Below are 19,929 nucleotides of genomic sequence, written 5' to 3'. Positions count from 1 at the left end.
CGCTTCCTGTTTGGGTAAGTTGATACTCGGACTAGGCTTAATTAGCCGCACGATCACAACAGAATACAGACTTCGACTTCGGTTTCGCCTCCGACCCCGACCCCGTGCTGACCTCTAACTTGTCGCTGGCCACTAATTTATCAAATTGGAAAGAAAAACTGAAATAACTTTGCGCATAATTAAATCGTACCAAGATGGATGCCTAAATGCGTTTTTAAACCGTTCAGATACGCCTCTTTCTAACAGTTTCTAACCTCCGAGAGGTTGCCTTTTTCGGGTTTTGTTTGAGTTTTTCTTTTGGTTAATTGCCGCTTATTAATCGTGGCTCGGTTAATGGTCTCCCAAAGCCAAAGCCTAGAAACCAAAACCAAATTCTAATTAATGAAATATTTTTTCGGCCTTTTGCTTGCATTGTTTGAGAATTTTTGGCTCTAAAGAGAAAAAGAAAACCATAATCAATCATAAAAGCGAATGCCTGAGATCCGAAATCATTGGAGTTCTGTTTGTGTTGACAAATTTGTGAGTTGCCAGGGCAGATTGACGGGAAAATTGAGTAATCAATCACGGGCTATCAAACGAAGCCGCCAAAAAGACGAATGGCCTTCTAGGGCCTATAAACTCAGCCCCCTAGAGTTCCCCTTTGATCCAGTGGAGCGTCTTATCAAACGACGATGCACGTCTGGGCCATTATTTAAATGCTAATGCTAATTCACGAAATCACGTTAGTCGAGAATGTTGACAAAATCTCAGCCTGACACTGGCACTCTCGGCTATGATTAAAGCCGGAGAGCTGAAACAAGTCGGAGGAGATTCAGGTTTGGCTTTATTTTTAGTCGTGTACGAGTATCTCGCATGCGATTGAAATGAAATATAAAATTACATTAAATTACCGGATGTAATTGCGGTGGTCGTGCCAGTCGTCTCGGTCTTGGTCTTGGTATCTCGCTCCCTCTCTTTTGGCCTGGTCAATGAATCACGGCCAGCGAAATGCGCACACGAAATGCGTCGAAAAAACAAAAGACTCAGGCAACGAACTCGAACTCGATTTCGATTTCAAGTCGAGGGCCCCCGGGTTTCGAGTACTCATGCCCATTTTAAGGGAAGCCATCAGCAACCCACACACAAAACCCAAACAAAACAAAGCCCACACACAACTGGACTCGCAAGTGGTATCTTATCAGGGCTAACGATTTTGTCAAATGACAATTTTCTCGTCCCCATTGAATGGCTCTTTTTTCACGCCATCCCCTGACTTTTGTATGGTCCATTTAGTTGTCAATTATTTTTGATAGGCCCGGCTGGGGCAGCTGATAAGAGCTTGTTTAACCAACGAACCGGGCCAAGATGCGGCCAACCAGGAGGCGGTCGCAGGAGGAAGGAAAAATCCGATCTTCGCTGCGGATCCAGCTACTGGCTGCCGTATTGGCCGTACATTTGCATATTGAACGGCAGTTTGTCTTGAGCCTGAGCTTTTAGTTATGGCCGGGCATTAAATTTAACTATTAAGCCATTTTTGGTGGCCATGCTAGAGTTTTGTGGGGCTCTGACTTTCCAACTCCTGACAACAGTGGGACCCTGTGAGAGTTTGGCGTTTTTTCTGTTTCTTGTTTTGTCGTCTTGTGGCTGAATTTATGAGACAACAAAGACACTGCCAGATGGACAGAATGATTAACAAGAATTGGAGAGGCTTGGGAACGCGGAATTGGTTAAGGCCAAGCATAAAAGGCCAAAAACATTCACTCAAAGCCAAAGTGAAATGTTTACCATTTTATGGACATGAAGTTGATCGAGAATCGTATTTTAAAGGAAGAGCTGAATAAATCTAGTCGAACTGGGCTAGGCCGACTAGCTGGCATATTGGGTATCTAATTTCCTCATAAAATGAATTTCTTGCAACTCAATCAAGTGGCATGCAACAGCCAGGCGGCAAGGCGGCTGACCTATATATGGCTAATAAGATCTGCGGAAATATGCCCATGCCGAACACATACTGATGCCCTCGTTGCATATTCCTCATATTGATATCTCCCGGCCTGCCCCTCTGATTGTGTTCGTGCAACAATTTTCGACGAAAACAATTTACAGACTGGCATGGTTGAGGAGGGGAGACCAGACCAGGCAGCCAGGGCACAAAGATCAACACACAATTTTTGCAGTGCATATGCCACGCACGTAGTGACCAAACCAAACGAAACAGTAACAATCAGACAATCATGCACATAATCATGCCATCAATATATGGCAATTATCAATGAAATTTATAACAATCCTCGAAATGTAACGAAAACTTAACCGACCAATAAAAATTTCATTTTTCAAAAAGGAGTCTTCTCGGCCTCGTGCTGGCCAGTTCATTATTCTCATTCTACAAGAGGCAACATCATGATCATGAGCAACAACGTTGCTGTTGCCAGTCGGCAGTGGCCAGTTGCCAGTGGCCAGTGGCCTGTTGCTTTTGTTGCCAGTTGCCTCATGGAGGAGATTCGTTCGCTTCGCCTTGTGATCTGCATCATAAAAACGTGCCAGATTGATGCGTGATTGAAATGCCAATTGGTTTCCAGTTCGACTCGACTGGCTGGTAATAACAACAACAATTGTTTCACATTTTTTTCTCTTCTCATTTTCTATATAAGCTTTTTTTTGAGGATTTCTTATAGAGTGTGCGTGCAGTTACCGTTATTGGTCCAATCTGCATTGTCATCTTGGACAATTAGAACAAGCTGGAGATCTTAAAGATACATTGTTTTTTTTTTGGGGGGGAACTAGATCCCACAGAAACTGTCTTCTTCAAAGTGGGAGGAAAAAGAAGATCTACGGATGAAGAGTAAAAATCAATCCGCTAGATAAACAGTTAGAGCCCCAGCAGCCATAAGGGGGATGTCCAGTGAGATTTCCGTTGACCGCTTACCGTTGGGAGAGGTTTTGTCGCCATGACCATGACTTGTTGCATGTGCTGCATGTGTGTCGCACACTTTGACGAGGGTTACTCCGCTCTCCACATGAGGTTGGTAACGGAAACGGGAGTCGCATTACCCACTTCAAGTCTATTGTGGTATTTTTGAGGCTTTTTGGGGATTACAAGTATTTATTGGAGGTAGGACAAGATATTAAGTCGGGATTCATATGCTTTCCTCTTGAAATCTTTATAGATTTTATATAGAGTATCTGAAAGTGACAACTATAGTGTAAGACCCACTATATACCCCCATAAATATGCATTTTGAGTGGACTTCTCGATGTTGCAGCTGGCTGATGAATGAAGTTGGCTGGCGCCACCAGGCAAGCAGAACTATCAGGCCCCTCCGGTTGTCGGGATGCTGGCCATTTAGGGCAACTTGATTGACTCGGCGTGGAAATATCAATGCCATAACATCGTCACAACAGCAGTAACACCACCGACACTGGCTAGAGTCCAGGCCGGGTCTGCAACTTCCTCGCTTATCGCTGCCAACAAATTGACCATTTCAATTAATGAAACGCACTTAAACATCCCAGAGTTGTGTAGTGACCACTGGCCGCTGGCCACTCAAGTGTTGGCGCTAATGAACATGGCAAATCGTAAAATTCAACATCGTCCTCTGTTTTTTTCTTTTGTTTGCTTGTCGGTCCTTGTGTCTTTTTGGCTTGTTGCTTGGCCAGAACCCCTGAGCCCGCGTCCCGCTCACATTTGCATATTTTGTTGTCGAGATTAAGCGCGTAAATTTGTCGTTAAAAATCATGTTTGAGATCGGTTGCAGAGACACACGCGATTACTAAAGAAAAAAATACAAAAAGGCAAATCCAAGCTCTTGATTTTTAACTGTTTCGGTTCGAGTTTGTTTTCTGTATTTTGATTGCGCGCCGCTCGATTTGATTGATGGCTGTCGCCTCACGGCGCATGCTCGGCATGTCTATGCCACTGACGTACTGATTTACCGTTGCCTGATAAGCCAACTAAAAAAAAGTAAAAAAAATAGAAGAAAAAATACAAACCGTGTAGCCAAAAAAACAAAATAAAACGAGTGGCAATTACCTCAAGTGGAGCAGCATTTGGCATTTGCATAAATTGGCTTGAAACAAAAAAAAACGGAGGGAAGAAAATTCCAAACGAAACGAGAGACTTGGGCAATGAAATCGGAGCTTTCTTCGTGACTGGCGACGTTTTCCCAGAGATCCGGGCCAAAGAGCCTCGGTAATGAGAGGTCCCAGGGGTCACCAGCCATGTCCAAAGCAATTGGATGTTACAATTTGTTTGGCCAACGACATGTCAATTGAGAGGTGCTTTGCCCCCAGCAGCCGAGTCTTCAAGGCCTCAATCAATCAGTCAATTCTATTTTTAACCTACTCTGAGAAAGGGGGGCCTAAACTATCTTACAACATGCATCTTGCAACAAGTTAATTAAATTAATATTTGCTTTCCAAGTAGAGCATGGAAATGCTCTTAATCTCCGCCGCTACCTAATTAGTTTATCCACCATTATAATTTTTAATTGGCTCTGCCCCGCCACAAACAAGAGGAAAATACTATCGTGGAAGAAGTGAAGAAATGTTCAATTGTAATTTTATGCAACACGCAGCCGCAAAATGATTTTCACAGCAAATTATGCGGCCAACCGCAGTCGGTGCTGTGGGGCTGTGGAACATGCAACATGGATTTCCCACGCATGCCCCCAATGAATGGAAATGGAAATGAAGAGAGGGAACTACAAAAAAGATACTGACTCTGTATAGAGACGTCTATAGCGCAGAAACAACTTCCGCGAGTGGCTTTGCGGCAAGAAAAAAATTTGCGTTTTTGATTAAATCGTGGGATAGAGATCAAACCCATCCTATAAGAGGTTGGCCAGACAGGTGAACAGGTCGAAAAAACACCTCTTTTATGGGTGTGCGGGTTAGGGCTTTATTTTTGTGGGAGAATTCTGATTGAGAAAGAAATTATGGCTCCCAGAAGGCGGAAGTGGTGACTGATTAAGGTCTCAGATTATGTTGCCCTATATTTATCATTTCCTATTTTATCAAATAATAATTATGTATGATTTTATTTATATTTCAGGAATGTATACAATAGTAAAAAAAAGTTTCTCCATCTCGGCACAGTTAATGGCACTGGAAGAATTCACGGGGTAATTTCTATACAACCCGTGATCTCTTAGTGGCATCTATGGTGCGGGATTAAAACATCAAAAGAGTGAATAAAAAAAAACCAATGAAAAGTGTTAATATTTCTACCGTGAACTGCATTAAATCGGTTGCCCAAAGTGAAACCCCCTTGATTTTTTTTTGGTTGGATGGATGAGGGTATATTAATTATTAGAGCGGACTCATTAGCACTTCCAGCCTCGAACTCAACCCGAAAAAAAACAATCTAATTCATAATTTTCGAATATTCGAGAGAGAAAAAAACTTTCGGAAATTTGGGGAAACAAGTGAGAGGAGGAGGAGGGCCGAAGCGGACATGAAGGTAGCCTTGAAAAATCACCTTTCACACCGCCTAGAGTTCCCGGTTCTCTTTCATTTAACTTTTTTTTTTTTTTTTTGCCCACAATTAACAGTTCAATGAACCATGCCCCCTCACCGGTCTCTTCTCAGCGAGACGGTACGGTACGGTTTCCCTTCAAGTTCCAGCCCAGCGGATGGAAGAAGAAACGAACACAGAAAGTACCAATCTCCCGAAGAATAGCACAAAACCCATGGATAATAGCCCATTGGAGCTGTTGGGCATGCCACTACAAAAAAGGCGGGAGAGCGGGACAGACAGCCAGTAGCGGGGAGGGAGGGGTGTAGGGGCAGGTAAAAAAGATAATTAACTTTTTTTTCTTTTAGCACTAAGTATGCCAAAGAGGAAGCACTAACAACAGCAACAGCAACAAATTACAACACATTACAATGGCCGGGGACTCCAAGTGTGAGAGAGTTCCCTTAAGAAAGGGTCCAACTATCCGTCCTTTTTCTTGCCAACTTCCCCCCATTCTTTCCATCTCTTTCACTTCAATATAAACGCTTCAATGATTTTGTCATGCATAAATTTAGCAAGTTTGCTAAAAATTCTGCAGTCTGCCAAAGTAAGAATCAAATAAATTCCTGCCCAGAGGTCTGAGTAGTTTTTCCCTGTTTCAAGTTCCGCTCGGAAGAGTTCTCAAAGGTAAAGGGGGTCTTTTTTTTCGCCTTTAATGATGAGGCTTCCTGTTTGTCAGCCCCACACATACCATATATTTATTTATGAGACACCTTGCGCGTTGATAAGTCTCAGGTACAATTGAAATTCGTGCTTAATTAAGTCGGGTAATCTTTGATCTTTGGCGGAGAAGAATCTTAAGAGGAGTAGCTGGAGTTAGTTTAAGCCAATTATTCACTAAGGTTGGTAAAATATTATTAAATACTCAAGGTCTGGTATCCAAACTTGGAAGACTCTTAATAAGGTTTACTTAAGTAAGTAGTCATTTTTAAGATCCTTACTATTTCCAGCTAATAAAGAACTACCCCTTCAAATTCCTAAAAAAAAGAGAAATATATTTCTTTGAGGTCCGATTTGCATTCCTGGGTTTCTCTTTAGATAACCACCAGATGGCGGGGAAAACCAATTGATTGGCGGCAAATGGTTAAAATTTTTGCATAATTCAATGCGCACGCGTTCTGGTTTTAGTTTCGGCAATTTTCCTTTTTTTCCCGCTGCCACAGCTGCCACAAATACGAAAGAAAAAAAATAAAATGGTCAAGAAAAATGCTGTGAAGGATGCAGGTTGGAAGGTTGAACGGGGAAGTGGTTGGGCCTGCTCCGATTTGAAATCATTAAATGGACGACAGGCGAAATCGAAATTGCAGTGCCAAAGTTGCCGCCTGCTGTTGCTCTTGTTGCTGTTGCAAGTTGGAAGTTGCAACAGTTGTTGGTTGGTTGTCGGGTTGCCTGGTTGTCGCAGGGTTGTTTGGAAAATTTGAAAATTACCTTTAATCAGAGCGAAAATGAGATGGCTAATTCGAGTATGCCGGAATGGGATAGCTGTGGAAATGGAAAATGCCGTGGGTACTGTGGGAAATTGCCGTTCTTGTCATTTTCGGTCAGTGGGAAAACTTTTTCGTGTGGCGTGGGTGGGCTGGCGGGCAGAGCAGCTGTGCGTTGGAATGTGCCTTGGCTTTTAAGGCGATGAGAACTGGACTTGGTTCACACAAAATAAAAGGAGCTGTTGGCCATGTTATGCAAAATTAAAAAACACAACATAATAGAGGATCTAGCTAGCTGTTTTATGGTAATTTTTGGATTAAAATAAAAGTCAAAATTAATATTGAATGTAAATAAATTAATAATTATTTCTTGTTAGATAAATCTCAATTTATTTTCCAGTGTAGCCCGAAAGAGATGCAGATAAGTGGCATCTCCTTCGCTGTGTTTTGATCTATGAGCTGCGATTACGAGGCGCAGCTAAAAGCTGCACAAATAAAGCGCGGCGATCTCCACAAGTTGATCTCCAAGTGAGGCAGCTGCTGCTAGTGCTGCTGTTGTGTTTTTTTTCTCTTTCTGATGCTGCCAGCAGTTGCAAATGATGATGAGGCAGCAACAGCAGCCACAGCAACAACAACAAAGCCCAGGCCAGGAGGCCATGACAAGCGACAAGTTGTCGTTAGGCCCAAAATTAGATGCATTTTGTATGCCAGGCACAGATCTCGGGCCAGAAAGCTACGAGAGCAGTACACTTGAAATAATTTATACCTAAAAAAATTAGCACTTATTGAAGTAGTTCCCCCAACTTAATATAAAGAAAAATGTTTTACAAATTCTATAAAATAAAAAAAGTCAAAGTTCAATGTATCTTTTCATAAATATTTTCTTCTGTGTTCCATTCACCTAGGCCAGAACGAGAGGTGCCATTTTGAGAGGGAGGGGAGGGAGGAGGTTGCCTTTATGGGTTTAGGGTAAACATTTGGCGACGCATCAATGCAGCTGGCCAAGAGCTGCAAAAACAGCAAAAAAAACATAAGCTGCGACTGCAGCCCGCAGCTCGCAACTCGGAGCTCGGAGCTCGGAGCTTGTGGAGTGTGCAAATATTTTGCCAGCAATTTTCAGCTTAAATGCCTGCAAAACGAGGCGCATCGTGTGCCCAACAGCTTTTGGCGGCTCTGATGTATTTATTCATATTACTTTTTTTTCCTAAAACATACTTACTAGTTATGTTGCTAGTAGAGTTCGTAGTACGATAATTGCATCAAGAATTTCCAAGAGTACATGACTTTTTAGAGACTACTTTGAAGAGACTTATTAAAAGTTCAACTACAAAACAATTTTAAATATTTCGCTATGGTATTTAACCAAAACTAAGCCAACACCTTTAAACAAAACTAATTTTTAAACTTAATGGTTTTTAAGACAAGGCCCTATTTGGAATCTATGACATAATCTATAAATATATCTTGTAAAGATTGGTGGGAAGAACACGCTAAACAGAAATTGTTTCATTACATGATAATTAAATAATATCTTTGATCGTGCACTGGACTCTTTGGCTTTATAATCGAAATGATAAACTAAAAACTACACATGCTGTGCTCTCTATACCTCTCTTCGGATCGGGGAATTTCCTAGCTTTGTAATTACTAAGCGGCGGACACGTGATGGCAATGAATCTTGATATCGGTTCATAGAGATCAATGCAAATTAAAACCCCTGTTCTCAGACCCCTAGAGCTCCCATGTGAAGTCATTGTACAGTTGACGACCTCGAGGCGGATCTTCCCTCCAAAAAAATAACACTTTCTTGAGGTTTTCGTTTGATTGTCGAGGGATTTGTCCCTGAATTTGTGCAGCAACCCCGCTCTCGTTTTGAACTTCCGTTGCCCACCCCCGATGTAAGAAATCGTTGCGTGTTGTTTCGGTTTTATGCCAATTCCATATACAACTGATTTATTAACAATTCAAATCGAAACCTCAAGGAGAAAAAGTAACAGACCCCAGTCCGCAGTTCAGTGGATGCAAAACTGTGTGGACTGGAACTTGGCTAGAGGTAAGACGGTTATTTTGTACAGCAACCATGGTGAGTTTGGCTAGTGGGTTGGTTTCTTGGGAGGCCCTAGACATTGGCTTTAAATATTTTGGGTTTTCCACTGATTCTACTTGTCTTTATCCTTTTTGTCCTCACATTTGTTCTTCGTAGCTTCCTCTTGGCATTTCTTCTTTAATGCCTCTTCCTCGCATTTTTTCTTCAAGGCCTCTTCTTCACATTTTTTCTTTAACTCCGCTTCCTCGCATTTCTTCTTAAGTTCTGCCTCCCCACAAGCTTTCTTCTCTGCCTCTGCGCATTTCTCTTTCTTTGCCTTCTCCTCCTTCTCCTGGCACTCTTTCTTCACCTGCTCTTCTACGCACTTTCTCTTCTGTTCTGCCTCCTCGCACATTTTCATCAAAGCTTCTTCCTTTTTCTTCAATTCCGCATTTAAATTCTTCTGCTCCTCCTTCTTTTTGATTTCCGCTTCCTTCTGCTTACACCATTCTGCAAGCTCCTCCGAGGACATGCTCTCCAAAGCCTTTCCCCCCTTCGATACTTCCACCTCTTTATCTTTCTTTTCTTTCTCCTTGATCAGGGCCTCCTTTTTCTGGCACCAAGCTTCCAGTTCCTCTTCGTTCATGTCCTCCAGAGGCTTCTCTTGAGCTTTCTTGCATTTTTCCTCCTGCTCCTTGGCCTGCTTTTGGAGAATCTGTTCGCATTCTTTCTCCAAATTCTTCATAGACTGAAGATCGTCGTCGACTTCTTGATCTTCGTCCACCTCCAGGGAGGCCTGAATTCCGGCGTCGGACTTGCGTTTGTCCCTTAATACCGTAGCCTGTTTAAGCAGCTCCATAAAGCTAAATCGATGATACCCAAAGTACTGGGCGTTCTTGTACGCCTGGTCTTTTCCCGCTCCTGGTCCCAGCTTTTCGTCCGGTCCACTGAACTGCCGGAAAGACGAGGGACTCACGAATTTGGGGACATCGAATCCCTCGTGGCCTACGCATTCCGGCTTGTAGGGAGGCTCATCTGGTGGATCCTTGGGAGGTCGCGGAGTATTCGAGGGCTTGTTTGAATTCTTCTTATTGCCATAAAGACGAGAGATTAGAGCCTGAGCCAGATAAGGGCGCTTAAAGCTTCTTGTCATTTTAAGGGACATTTCTTTAAAATGAAATCAACTTATGCGATAAATAGGTTACCAAAAATTTTTTGAAAATTTAAAAGATGGTTGCTTTGGTTGCGTAGAAATTGGATAATTATTGTGTGCCTTTCACCTTCTGGAACTTCTAAATGGTTTATAACTAATGTTAAAATCAAAGCAGGCTTAGCATATTTCGATTTATATGGTTGTTATAAGGTTTTTATTATACTGGTCTTATATTATTATGATACAATGTAGTCATACTTATAATTTGTGAGCTACGTCTAACATACAGTGCGTATGAGTAATTTTTAAAGTCGCTTCGTTAGAACTCTGCTTTTGGATCATTATAAATACTATTATAATATTTGTGTTTTATTTTTAAAAGTTAATTCAATTAAATGAGTTTAGAATCTAAGCTTTTGATTAACAATTTTATAGTTTTATTTAAAATGAATATTATAAGACGATTTTAACGAAATTAAAAGTGTAATTCAAGATTAATGGTCTTACAATTGATGATTAAACCTTTATTTTAATGCTGATATAAAATTATTCCTGATTGACAATTTTTTTTAGATTTTATTTTATTATGAGAATATAGTGTATAATTTAAGAAAGATATCAAGGATGCAAGGCAAAGGTCTAAGTAAAGTTTAAAAAATTAATGGCCCAATTTCCATTTATATTTTATTTTTAAACCCAGACATATTTCCTAAACTTTTAAAAACACTTGAATCTTTTTCAATAATTTAATGACTATAACAAATTAATTATCACAGTAGACAATTTAAAACTGTGGGGGAAAGGGCATTTTCAAAAGCATCTTCCTTTCCATCTCAATGCGATTTTTGGCGTATTTGGCGGATTCCTCTTTCGCCTCGAGGGCGGCCTCCATTAGGTCGTACATCGAAAAAGCATGATAGTCAAAGGTGAACCCCTTCCGTCCCGGCTGAACACTCGAATCTGATGAGTATTTCTTATTTTGAATGCACTTCGGGTCTATGAAGGGGGCGACTTTCATGGTAGATGGATACGGGGTTCGCTGAACTTCGGATTTGGGCTTAATTGGTTTTTCTTCCGGGATGGCGATGGCCACCTTTAAAGCTGCCAGTCCACGGACTTGTTTCGTCGAGCAATTAAGTAGTCGGCACTTCGTGGTCAACATGTTGTGCTGGGGAAGGGAAACGTTTAGAAAAACGTTTACGAGAGAAGAGCAGAAAGCCAAAAGAAATCGCTTACTAGCTTAGTTTGTTCAGATTGTTTTTTGCAGCTACTTTGGATTTGGGTTTTTCCGGGTGTGCTTGTTTGTGTCTCACGGAGTTGACATTCGGAGCGTAGGCCAACTGTTTTGTAGTTTTCCAGCTCTAGTTTTTCTTCTTTCCGGCTGTCTCTCTGCCACTGTCAGCCCATTGTCGGGTAGAATGGCTCAAGGGATCCGGCAGACAACAAGCAGCTGCACTTTTGATGAACTTTTAAGTGATTTTCTGGCAAAGGACTCCGGCACAACAGCTGCAAGTGGCCCGGCACGACTTTGGGCCTGTCCTTGGTGTCACTAGCTCTAAGAACTTATATTAAATTTAGGAAAATTCTTCAAGACCGGATGTTAAGCCTTTAGATTAGGTGTAAGTTAATGAATGGTAAGTAAACCTCTTAAACTAAATTAAATAACTCTATATTTTAGCCAAATAATTTCAACAAACCCTTGTACATTTTTTACAGGCTCTGAAAGCTAAACTCTGAAAACCAGACCTCGAGTTTCCAAGGAAAATGTCTTAATCGAATCTCCTGCCCCCTCCGGACTCTGTCCAGTTTTCATTACCTTTTTGCCAAGTTGGTATTGCCTTGGCGTCTTAACTACCTTGGTCAAACTCATCCGCCTTTCCCCCACGGATCTCCACTCGCCACTCAAGTGCAACTTTATTTTTAAGTGTACGACGAGACACAAACTTTGTGGAATGGAGAAGCAAACTTTTTCAAGCGTTTCACCCCCAAGTCCTCTGGCGAGTGTTTATTATTAAAAAATTTGTTGCCATTTGCTGCCCTAAAGAAACTTGGCTCCGGGGTTTATGGCCAAGTTGCGTGCACACGTGGACATGAAGGTTGAAGTGTGGAAAAAGGTGGAAACTTATATGGTAACATAGTCGGATATGTGTCTGCAGCATCCATGACCAAAGTGTCAGAGTCCATGAAAGGCGATTAGGGTCAACTGGCTTTGGTTAGTTGACCAGAAGGAGCTACAAAGTGGAGAAGTCAGAACGAGCCAGACCACCTGTTGTCATTTAGAAAATCTTTTGGGAAATCTTGTTTAATTGGGTTGTAATTTTTGATATACTTTTGAGGCTTCTCTGAGGTCTAATATTTAGATTTTAAATAAAAAAGTGTATAATTTTCATTTGCAAAAGGTCATGCAGGCTATTCTGTAGCTCTGCAGCCTCATCTTTTTATTCAGATTTATTTTTTTTTACGTTTTTACATTGATGCAGTTGACTAACTATTAAGTAACACAAAGACAATTAAACTTAGTGCTAAAGTTAGCTAGAAGAAAGGCATTAGAGCTCGGTTGGAAGTTCTTGGCAAGTTTGCTGTATGCGTTAGTTAGTAAGTTGGTTAGTTAAAGAGTTAAGCCGACAGAAAGGCAGAAAAGCGTAGCCAAAATCCCAAAAAAAAATATTATCTAGGCTTTGTTAACACACAAGATTGAAACTAGATATTACAGGCTAAGAAAAACATATTCGTGGTCCGGTTGGCAGGTCGCTGAGGTCCTTCGTTGAGTTTCCTTTGAGTTCAGTTGAAATTACTGGGCATTCTGACTTTTATAATTACCAGGTCTGGGAGCGACGCTCCTCGCTGTCCCGTCGGTTGTCATCCCGGCGGTTGTCGTCCCGGCGGTTCTCCTCCCGGCGGTTCTCGTCCCGCCGGTTGTCCTCCCGGCTGGTGTTCTCCCGGCTGTCCAGCTGCCAGAGATCGTTGTTAAGGATGCGGCGTCCATTGGTCCAGCTGAGAGCGGCTCCTGCCCTGGCGGCGTTGCCGTTCAGGCGAGTGCTGATTAGGCCATTCAGGTTGGCGGACTCCAGCAGCAGGGGAGAGCTGATCAGTTGAGCTTGGATCGATGCACTGGAGGGCTGGCTGAGGATCAAGGGCTGGGAGCTGCGGTCAATGGCAAGGCGGGCACTGGGCAGCTGGCGCCAGGCTTCGAGGTCGCGGTCACGGGTCAGCAGAGTGGTTGTGGAGGTCCTGGTGGTTGAGGACGGCAGCCGAGAGGCCAGCAGAGTCGGTGGGTGCGAGACAACGGTGGCCTGGATGCTGGGCAGGCTTTGGGTCAGGAGCAGGGTCTGGTCAAGGAGGCGCTGGTTCTGGTTCTGGCGACGTTCCAATTGCTGCTGGCGACGATCCTCGCGCTCACGCTGCTCCCGGTCCCGCTGCTCACGCTCCCTCAACTCACGATCCCGCTGCTCCCGTTCGCGCTGTTCCCGCTCACGCTGCTCACGTTCCCTCAGCTCACGGTCACGCAGCTCACGATCACGAAGCTCCCGCTCTCGCTGCTCCCGTTCACGTTGTTCCCGCTCCCGCTGTTCACGCTCCCTCAGCTCACGGTCCTCACGGTCACGCTGCTCCTGCAGACGCTGTAGTTCCCTCAGCTGCTGCTCCTGCTGCAGACGCTGTTGCTCCTGTTGCTGCACCTGCTGCTGGAACTGCTCCATCAGCTGCTGGGCCTGGGCACGTGCCTGGTTCTCCGATTCCCGTTGACTGGCCTGCTGGGCCTCCGCCAGAGACTGAGCTTCGGCAAGGGCCTGGGCGGTGAGTCGGGTCTGGAGCTCCTCCAGGCTGTTGAATCGCGACGAGGTCGATGCGGAGGCGGAGATCCTTTGCTGTTGCTGCTCATCCAGACGCTGCTTGGAGACGATGGCATTGAAGCCGCTCACATCATCGGCCGTGTACTCCACAATGCGACGGGTGCCATCGGGTTCAATCAGCGAGTACTGACCCTTGACCAGATCGCCATCGCGCTTCTCCTCCTGCCGCTTGTCGTCGCCGGTCAGAGTGTCCCTAACATCGTAGGCGAAGCTGTACTGGGGACGGCTGTCGTAGTCCTCGCTAGAGTTGGGCGCCAGGGTGGTGGAGTCATCGTCGTTGTTGCCATCGTCCCGGTTGAGTTCGACGCGCAGTTGCTGCTGTTGCTGGAGGCTGGAGGACTTGGCCAGTTGGCTCAGGTCGATGGGACGCAGGAAGGCCGAGTTGGCCACATTGCAAGTCAGCAGGCTCAAGCAGAGCAACAGGTAGGTCTGGAGCAGAACAGGATTCAAACAGGACATGAATTAAATGGCATTGCAGTAGCAGTCCCGTCCAATCAATCAATTTGTCATTTTATTCAAGCTTTTTGCTTTTCATTCGTTATTCGAAAAGGGCCATAAATTAAAAAGGACAACAAAAGTTTCATGTAAATGAATGAATGAATGAATAAAAAAAGTTGTAGGATTTATATTTCCATGTCTGGGTTTATGGACTGTCCAGAATACAAAAAGCAAAATCTCGTGCATTTAAAGAAATGCTTTAGAAAATCAAGACAAACATTGAAAATATATTTTAGGTTAATTTTTGGAAAATAAATTCTTGAAGATCACGATTTTTAGATCTTTTTTAAGACAATTTTTTAAGTCTGTAGAAGATAATCCAAAACTTTTTGTAACAAATCCTCATTTAGAATTCTTGGTGTTAATTTCATTCCAACTTTTCTGGTACTCCCCCCTTCGGAACTCAAACCACACTTTGTTGGTTTCCATTCGGTTTATGTCACGGCTCTGGGCATTTAAATTGGCCTAATACGCCCTGGCCTTTATCGTTTTGTATTTTTGATTATCCTGATTTATGGCCCTAACTTCCACTTAGCCGGATAGACATGGCAGGCGAACAACGGGCTGAGAAATTTATGGCCGGCAGCGGTTGACGGAAAACTTACCCGTTTCATGGCTACTGACGTTAAGTATTCGACTAGTTGGTTGCTGGTAATTTGTTTAGCTGGTGCTCCTTCTGTGGATGCTGCTGCTGCTGTTACTCTTGGAGGTGGTGGTGGCGAACTGATGCCTTCTCCATTGCCCACTGGCCATTTTATAAGGGGGGCTCGTAAAAAGGGCCATCGCCAACGGAAGAACCAGACCACACCTGATATGCCCGATGGCCAGCTTTCAAATTTGTTTAGTTAGGGTTACAAATGACCTTCCCCATAGCTGAGATACATATTCGCACACTGGAGCTAACTGGCTGCACTGCAGCATTCACTTTTCCAGTTTTGAAGCAAAAAACTCTGCAATATTGTCACCCACTACCCTGAAAACAATGACGGAAGGGGAAAAATGGATTGGGACGGTGCTCTTATGAAAATGGTCAGCCAACATTGCCTACGGAAATTGGAAATTGGCCGGCACCAGAGACTGTCATTGGTTGTTTGGCCAAACAATGCGCTTTGGTCTCATGAATTTGAAATTTTGTAATCCCTCATCCGCCCGAGATCCGATTGCCAAATGCCAGTAGAGGTGGAGACCAGCAGAGAAAAAAGGAGGAAATTTGATAGCCGACCATAAAGTAAGAGAGGCGCCAGGCTGGAACGGTTGCTTTAATGGACTTCCTCTGTAACCGGGCACACTTTATCGATTAGTCCGATTCATTATCCGACAGGTTTTTCATCATGCGTGCATGTTAGTTACCAGGGCTCTGGTTCATATGAATCCTCTCATTTTCCGGAGATAGAAATTAGTAGGAAATGCATAAGCTAGGCCATAGGATGTGGGTTTTGTGGGGTTCTGAGAAGTGGAAGAGAAAGGACATAGGTAATGCATTTAATCTCAGAAAACTGCAACCAAAGCATTTTTCAGATTATGGATTTTAATAATCTGGGTATTACTGTTTCAATTAGGATCTGTTTCAAAAAATCTGCTTTATTAGGGGTAGAATATTGTATATTGAACTTCTGGAAGGCTATGTACCTAGGTATTACTTATATATATATTTATACTTCTTTAAGAAATCCAAACCAACTCATAAATTTTCCACAAAAATAACTGCCTTTCAAGTTAAGAGTCCCAACCTTGAAGCATTTCCCTGGAAAACTCGTTGATACACACATTCCTAGGTTTTATTAATGGAGCCGCAGTTAACTTGGCTGAGGATGCGACACAGGCAGTAGCGAGGTGGCTAACTTTATCAGCTGTAAAAACACAGGCGACATCAACAAAAACTCGGCTAGAACATCTGTGTCAGTGCGTAAAAACAAAAAAAAAAGGAAAAACAAAAAAAAAATTAGTAACGTAAGCCAAACAAAGAAAAGCGGCAACAATAACAGGAGCCTAACGAAAAGCAAAAGCAAAACAGGCAACTGGATGGAAAAAATTGTCATGCATGACTGAAATACAAGATTGGAGGCAGATGTTGGGGAAAAAACTGTCAAAAAAAATAAACTAGATACATTTTTCTATTTAAGCCATTAAAAGTTTTATATCTTTTTCTATATAAAGTCATAATAACAGTCTTAAAATTATTTAAATAAACTTTAAGACTATTTTCCACAGCGTAATTGTAGCAAAAAAGCCCACGGTTTCAGCCGCTCTGTTATTCATGCCGTGGAGCATAGTTTTAGGCGCCGCCAGTTCGGTTGTCCGCCCAACACGCTAACATGTTGGACACTTCTTGCAACACATCCCCTTACCGCCTCACTACCCCTCGTTCCTGATCCCTGGGCCATCATCCTATGGCTCCACTGGCTTTGTTTGTCTTTGATGTGCGTTTTCCGCTTGTTTTTCGCATTGGGGTTGGGAAAATTGAATGCCCAGCAGCCGACAGTCGGGCCTTTTGTAATTGAGTTGGCCGAGCGGGCGGCATGGGGAAATAGTTCAGCCAATTCGGACATGAATTGCAATGCAGTCGAACATGGAAAATCCCTATCCCTATGGCCAGCCAAGAACAATTTGGCCCCAAGCTAATTAATCATTTTTCACTTTTTCAGTTACAACTTGCAACAGTTTCAAATGGGAAAAAAGTGCTCAGCAATTTCTCACAATTTGCAAACTGCCAAAAGCCAATTACAGTCGACACAATTACTGTATTAGCGTTCATTATGTAATCAATTTCAATTGCCAATGAAAATGCAATTGTAATTAAGATTCGTGTTTCCAAAAATTAAGGCCAATAAAGGAAACATTTGGCGTTTTATTTAAAGTTTAAAAAATATTAAGTTTATAGGGACTAGTTCCTATTAAAAAAATATTAAATCAATTGAGTGATAAGCTAGTAGGACTTTTCCTCTAATATTTTTGAAGTTACAGGGTATTTATCCTTCGGTTTCAAAAAAAACCTACTAAATTTTAGTAACTAGTTACACATTTAATTGCAATTAAAGGCGTATTGGCCCTTGTATTATAATTACGACGTATGAATGTATGTATATGGAATTCTGTTTGCAAATAAGCAACAATTAAAATACAAAGACTTACAAAGAAAAGAGCCATTAGTATTTGTTTCCATTCTTCCCAAAACCTTACAAATACCCAGCTTCAAAAACTAGTTTCCAGAATACCTAAGGACTTGTGTATATTTTTGGCCATTAAAAATGCAATACAGCATATATTACCACTGAGGCAAGAGGCATTTTGTTGACTTTTGTGGAATATGCAGCAAACATACACCAAATTGCAACGAAAATTTTGATTGCTTTAGTTTATCTTCTAAATTCTCTCTACTCTGTGTCCCTAAGGGCTTGACTATGAAACTGTGTTTTTTGGTCAAAAGTGGAAGCAATTCAATCTGCGGCAGGACCACTGACCAGATATCAAATCTAGTTGTCTTTCCAGGAGGCTCTCGTCGATGTCACCGATCCCATTCCAGCTACCGTGGATGGCTTGTTTTGAGTGGTGGGCGGTGGTCTCTTTGGGGGGCTTTTTAGACAGACAGGAGTATATGTGCGCTCTGTAGATAGACAGGCCCGGTTGAGTGTTTCAATTTATTTTTCATATTTTTGTTTAACCGCTTTTTGTTTTACTTTCCTATTTCAGCCATCCGAAATTCCCCCGGCTCGCGCACAAAATGCCAAAAGTTAAAATAAACAGTCAACGGGGCGGGGCAGGAGGAGGGCCAGGAGCAAGGAGCCAGGACAACACACAGGAAGGCAGGAAACACTTGAAAAAGTATGCCAACAATATTTTTGCCATCTCTCACAGTTCGGTTTGGTTTGGTTTGGTTTTGTTTTGCTCCTTTCCTGGTGTGTCTGCCTTGTCTGTGTGCTGTTGTGCTATTGAAAAGGAAATGAATGGCAGGCAGAAAAAGTTAAATCACCTCCAGCAATTGGGCCGGCTGTGGCTCATGGATCCCTGGAACTCTGGATCGGTTCGCAGGCAGGCGGCCATCGGGTGGGTATCGGAGGTGTTGCTCTGGGTATTTTTCCCTTGGGGGTAGGGGTGGTGGCGTATGCGCAATATTCGCGCATCGGGCTCTAAGCTGCGGCCTGAGCCCTGGAATTTGTCGCATTTTCTTCTTCGGTGTCTTCTGTTTGATTTTATTTCATTTTATTTTTCGCTTTCATTTCATGCTGGCTCTTTTTTTCTTGTAATTTTTTGTATTGTTTTTCGATTTTCTATTTGCTGTGGGAAATTGCTTTCAATAATGACGCAAAAGTGTTGCTGGGGGGACATTTTAATGGCTGCTTGGGTGTTCGACAGATAGGAGAGCGCCATCTGCAGGCGACAAATTGAACTGATACTGAACCCCTTATCGCTTTTTGCAAGGTGCACTGTAAAAAAATATCTTAAATTATGTAAATTAAAACTATATGCAAAGAAAGGTTTATTTTTTAAGGCTTTAAAAATTAATCTCATACTTTATAATTAAAATATTTTTTGTTTAAAGTATCATCGGGAATTCAGGTTAAGAATTATATAGACCTATTTGTTCAGTGCTTCCCCATCCCCACAAACACTTTAGGCAATTTGAACGCACTCATCGTTGCGTTGGCATCAATAAATTGCCACCGGTGCGGTGTGAATCCTCGCGTTGTGTCCTTGGTCATGCCTCACCTTTGCCAATCCAGTACCCCTGGCCATGTTCAGGTGTGTCCGGCTCCTCCTTCCTGGTTACCTTTGCAGTTCGCCGTGTCCGCATTGCACTCTTCCGGAATGCAACGCCAACGGCTCGACGTCATTTGCATTTCGAACGAACAGATCTGGGCCCGGGGAGTGGAATATATTAATATATTTGTGCGTTTCCACGGCAGCATGTCCTTGATTCAAAAGAGGTTTCATTTTCCGAGAAGTGTCCATATATAATCAATATTATATCCATATACTCTTATTTAATTTTACACTTGGCTGCACTACAAAGTAGTTTTATATTAAAAAAAATAATTAAGCTCAAGGTAAAAATGTATAAAATATATTCAATCAAGAAGAAGTACATTAATTTCATTACAAAGTCCAATTATTCGTTCTACCAAAGAGTTTTTAATTAAAAATCCTCCAGGAAAAGAACAAGAACGAGCTCAACCCTCTTGAAAATAATATTACCATCAATGCTTTTAAGCTTGATTACATTTTCTCTTTTAAAATATGTTTAAGCCTCGAAAAATGTGTAGGGATCACGTACGCACATTCGAATGCCCCAGGACAGCCCTTCAAAAATTGCCCGAATCGTGTCATAAGTCAATACCAAAAGTAAATGGCAAGAGAGTTACAGAAAAGGGACCCAAAGCTATGAATTTCTAAGGACTGAATAATAAATAGAATTCAAGGACACATCTTTGAGAAAAATACACTTGAACAGCACCCTAAATGCATTTTCTTTTCTTGTTAATTGG

At 42.5% G+C, this 19,929-nt stretch overlaps 3 protein-coding genes across 3 annotated transcripts; all 3 read right to left on the bottom strand.

The window, feature by feature from the left end:
• Window positions 1-8,840: 8,840 nt before the first annotated feature.
• LOC108131143 (axoneme-associated protein mst101(3)) lies at window positions 8,841-10,195 on the bottom strand. The gene has a single exon (XM_017249875.3). The coding sequence runs from the start codon at window positions 10,107-10,109 to the stop codon at window positions 9,078-9,080; it is 1,032 nt and encodes a 343-aa protein (XP_017105364.2). The 5' UTR covers window positions 10,110-10,195; the 3' UTR covers window positions 8,841-9,077.
• Window positions 10,196-10,831: 636 nt separating this feature from the next.
• Window positions 10,832-11,488, bottom strand: LOC108131179 (uncharacterized). The gene is made up of 2 exons (XM_017249915.3): window positions 11,334-11,488; window positions 10,832-11,265 (listed from the first exon to the last, which is right to left on the bottom strand). The coding sequence occupies exon 2, from the start codon at window positions 11,257-11,259 to the stop codon at window positions 10,882-10,884; it is 378 nt and encodes a 125-aa protein (XP_017105404.2). The 5' UTR covers window positions 11,260-11,265; window positions 11,334-11,488; the 3' UTR covers window positions 10,832-10,881.
• Window positions 11,489-12,545: 1,057 nt separating this feature from the next.
• Window positions 12,546-14,407, bottom strand: Crys (Crystallin). Its single transcript, XM_017249908.3, has one exon. It carries the CDS (start codon window positions 14,405-14,407, stop codon window positions 12,914-12,916), a length of 1,494 nt encoding a protein of 497 aa, XP_017105397.2. The 3' UTR covers window positions 12,546-12,913.
• Between the last annotated feature and the right edge of the window lie 5,522 nt (window positions 14,408-19,929).

This window comes from Drosophila bipectinata, chromosome 2L, assembly GCF_030179905.1.
Source record: "Drosophila bipectinata strain 14024-0381.07 chromosome 2L, DbipHiC1v2, whole genome shotgun sequence".
Taxonomy (NCBI): Eukaryota; Metazoa; Arthropoda; class Insecta; order Diptera; family Drosophilidae; genus Drosophila; species Drosophila bipectinata.
Note: the sequence above shows the minus strand (reverse complement) of the source record. Positions and strands in the feature narration are given on the sequence as shown.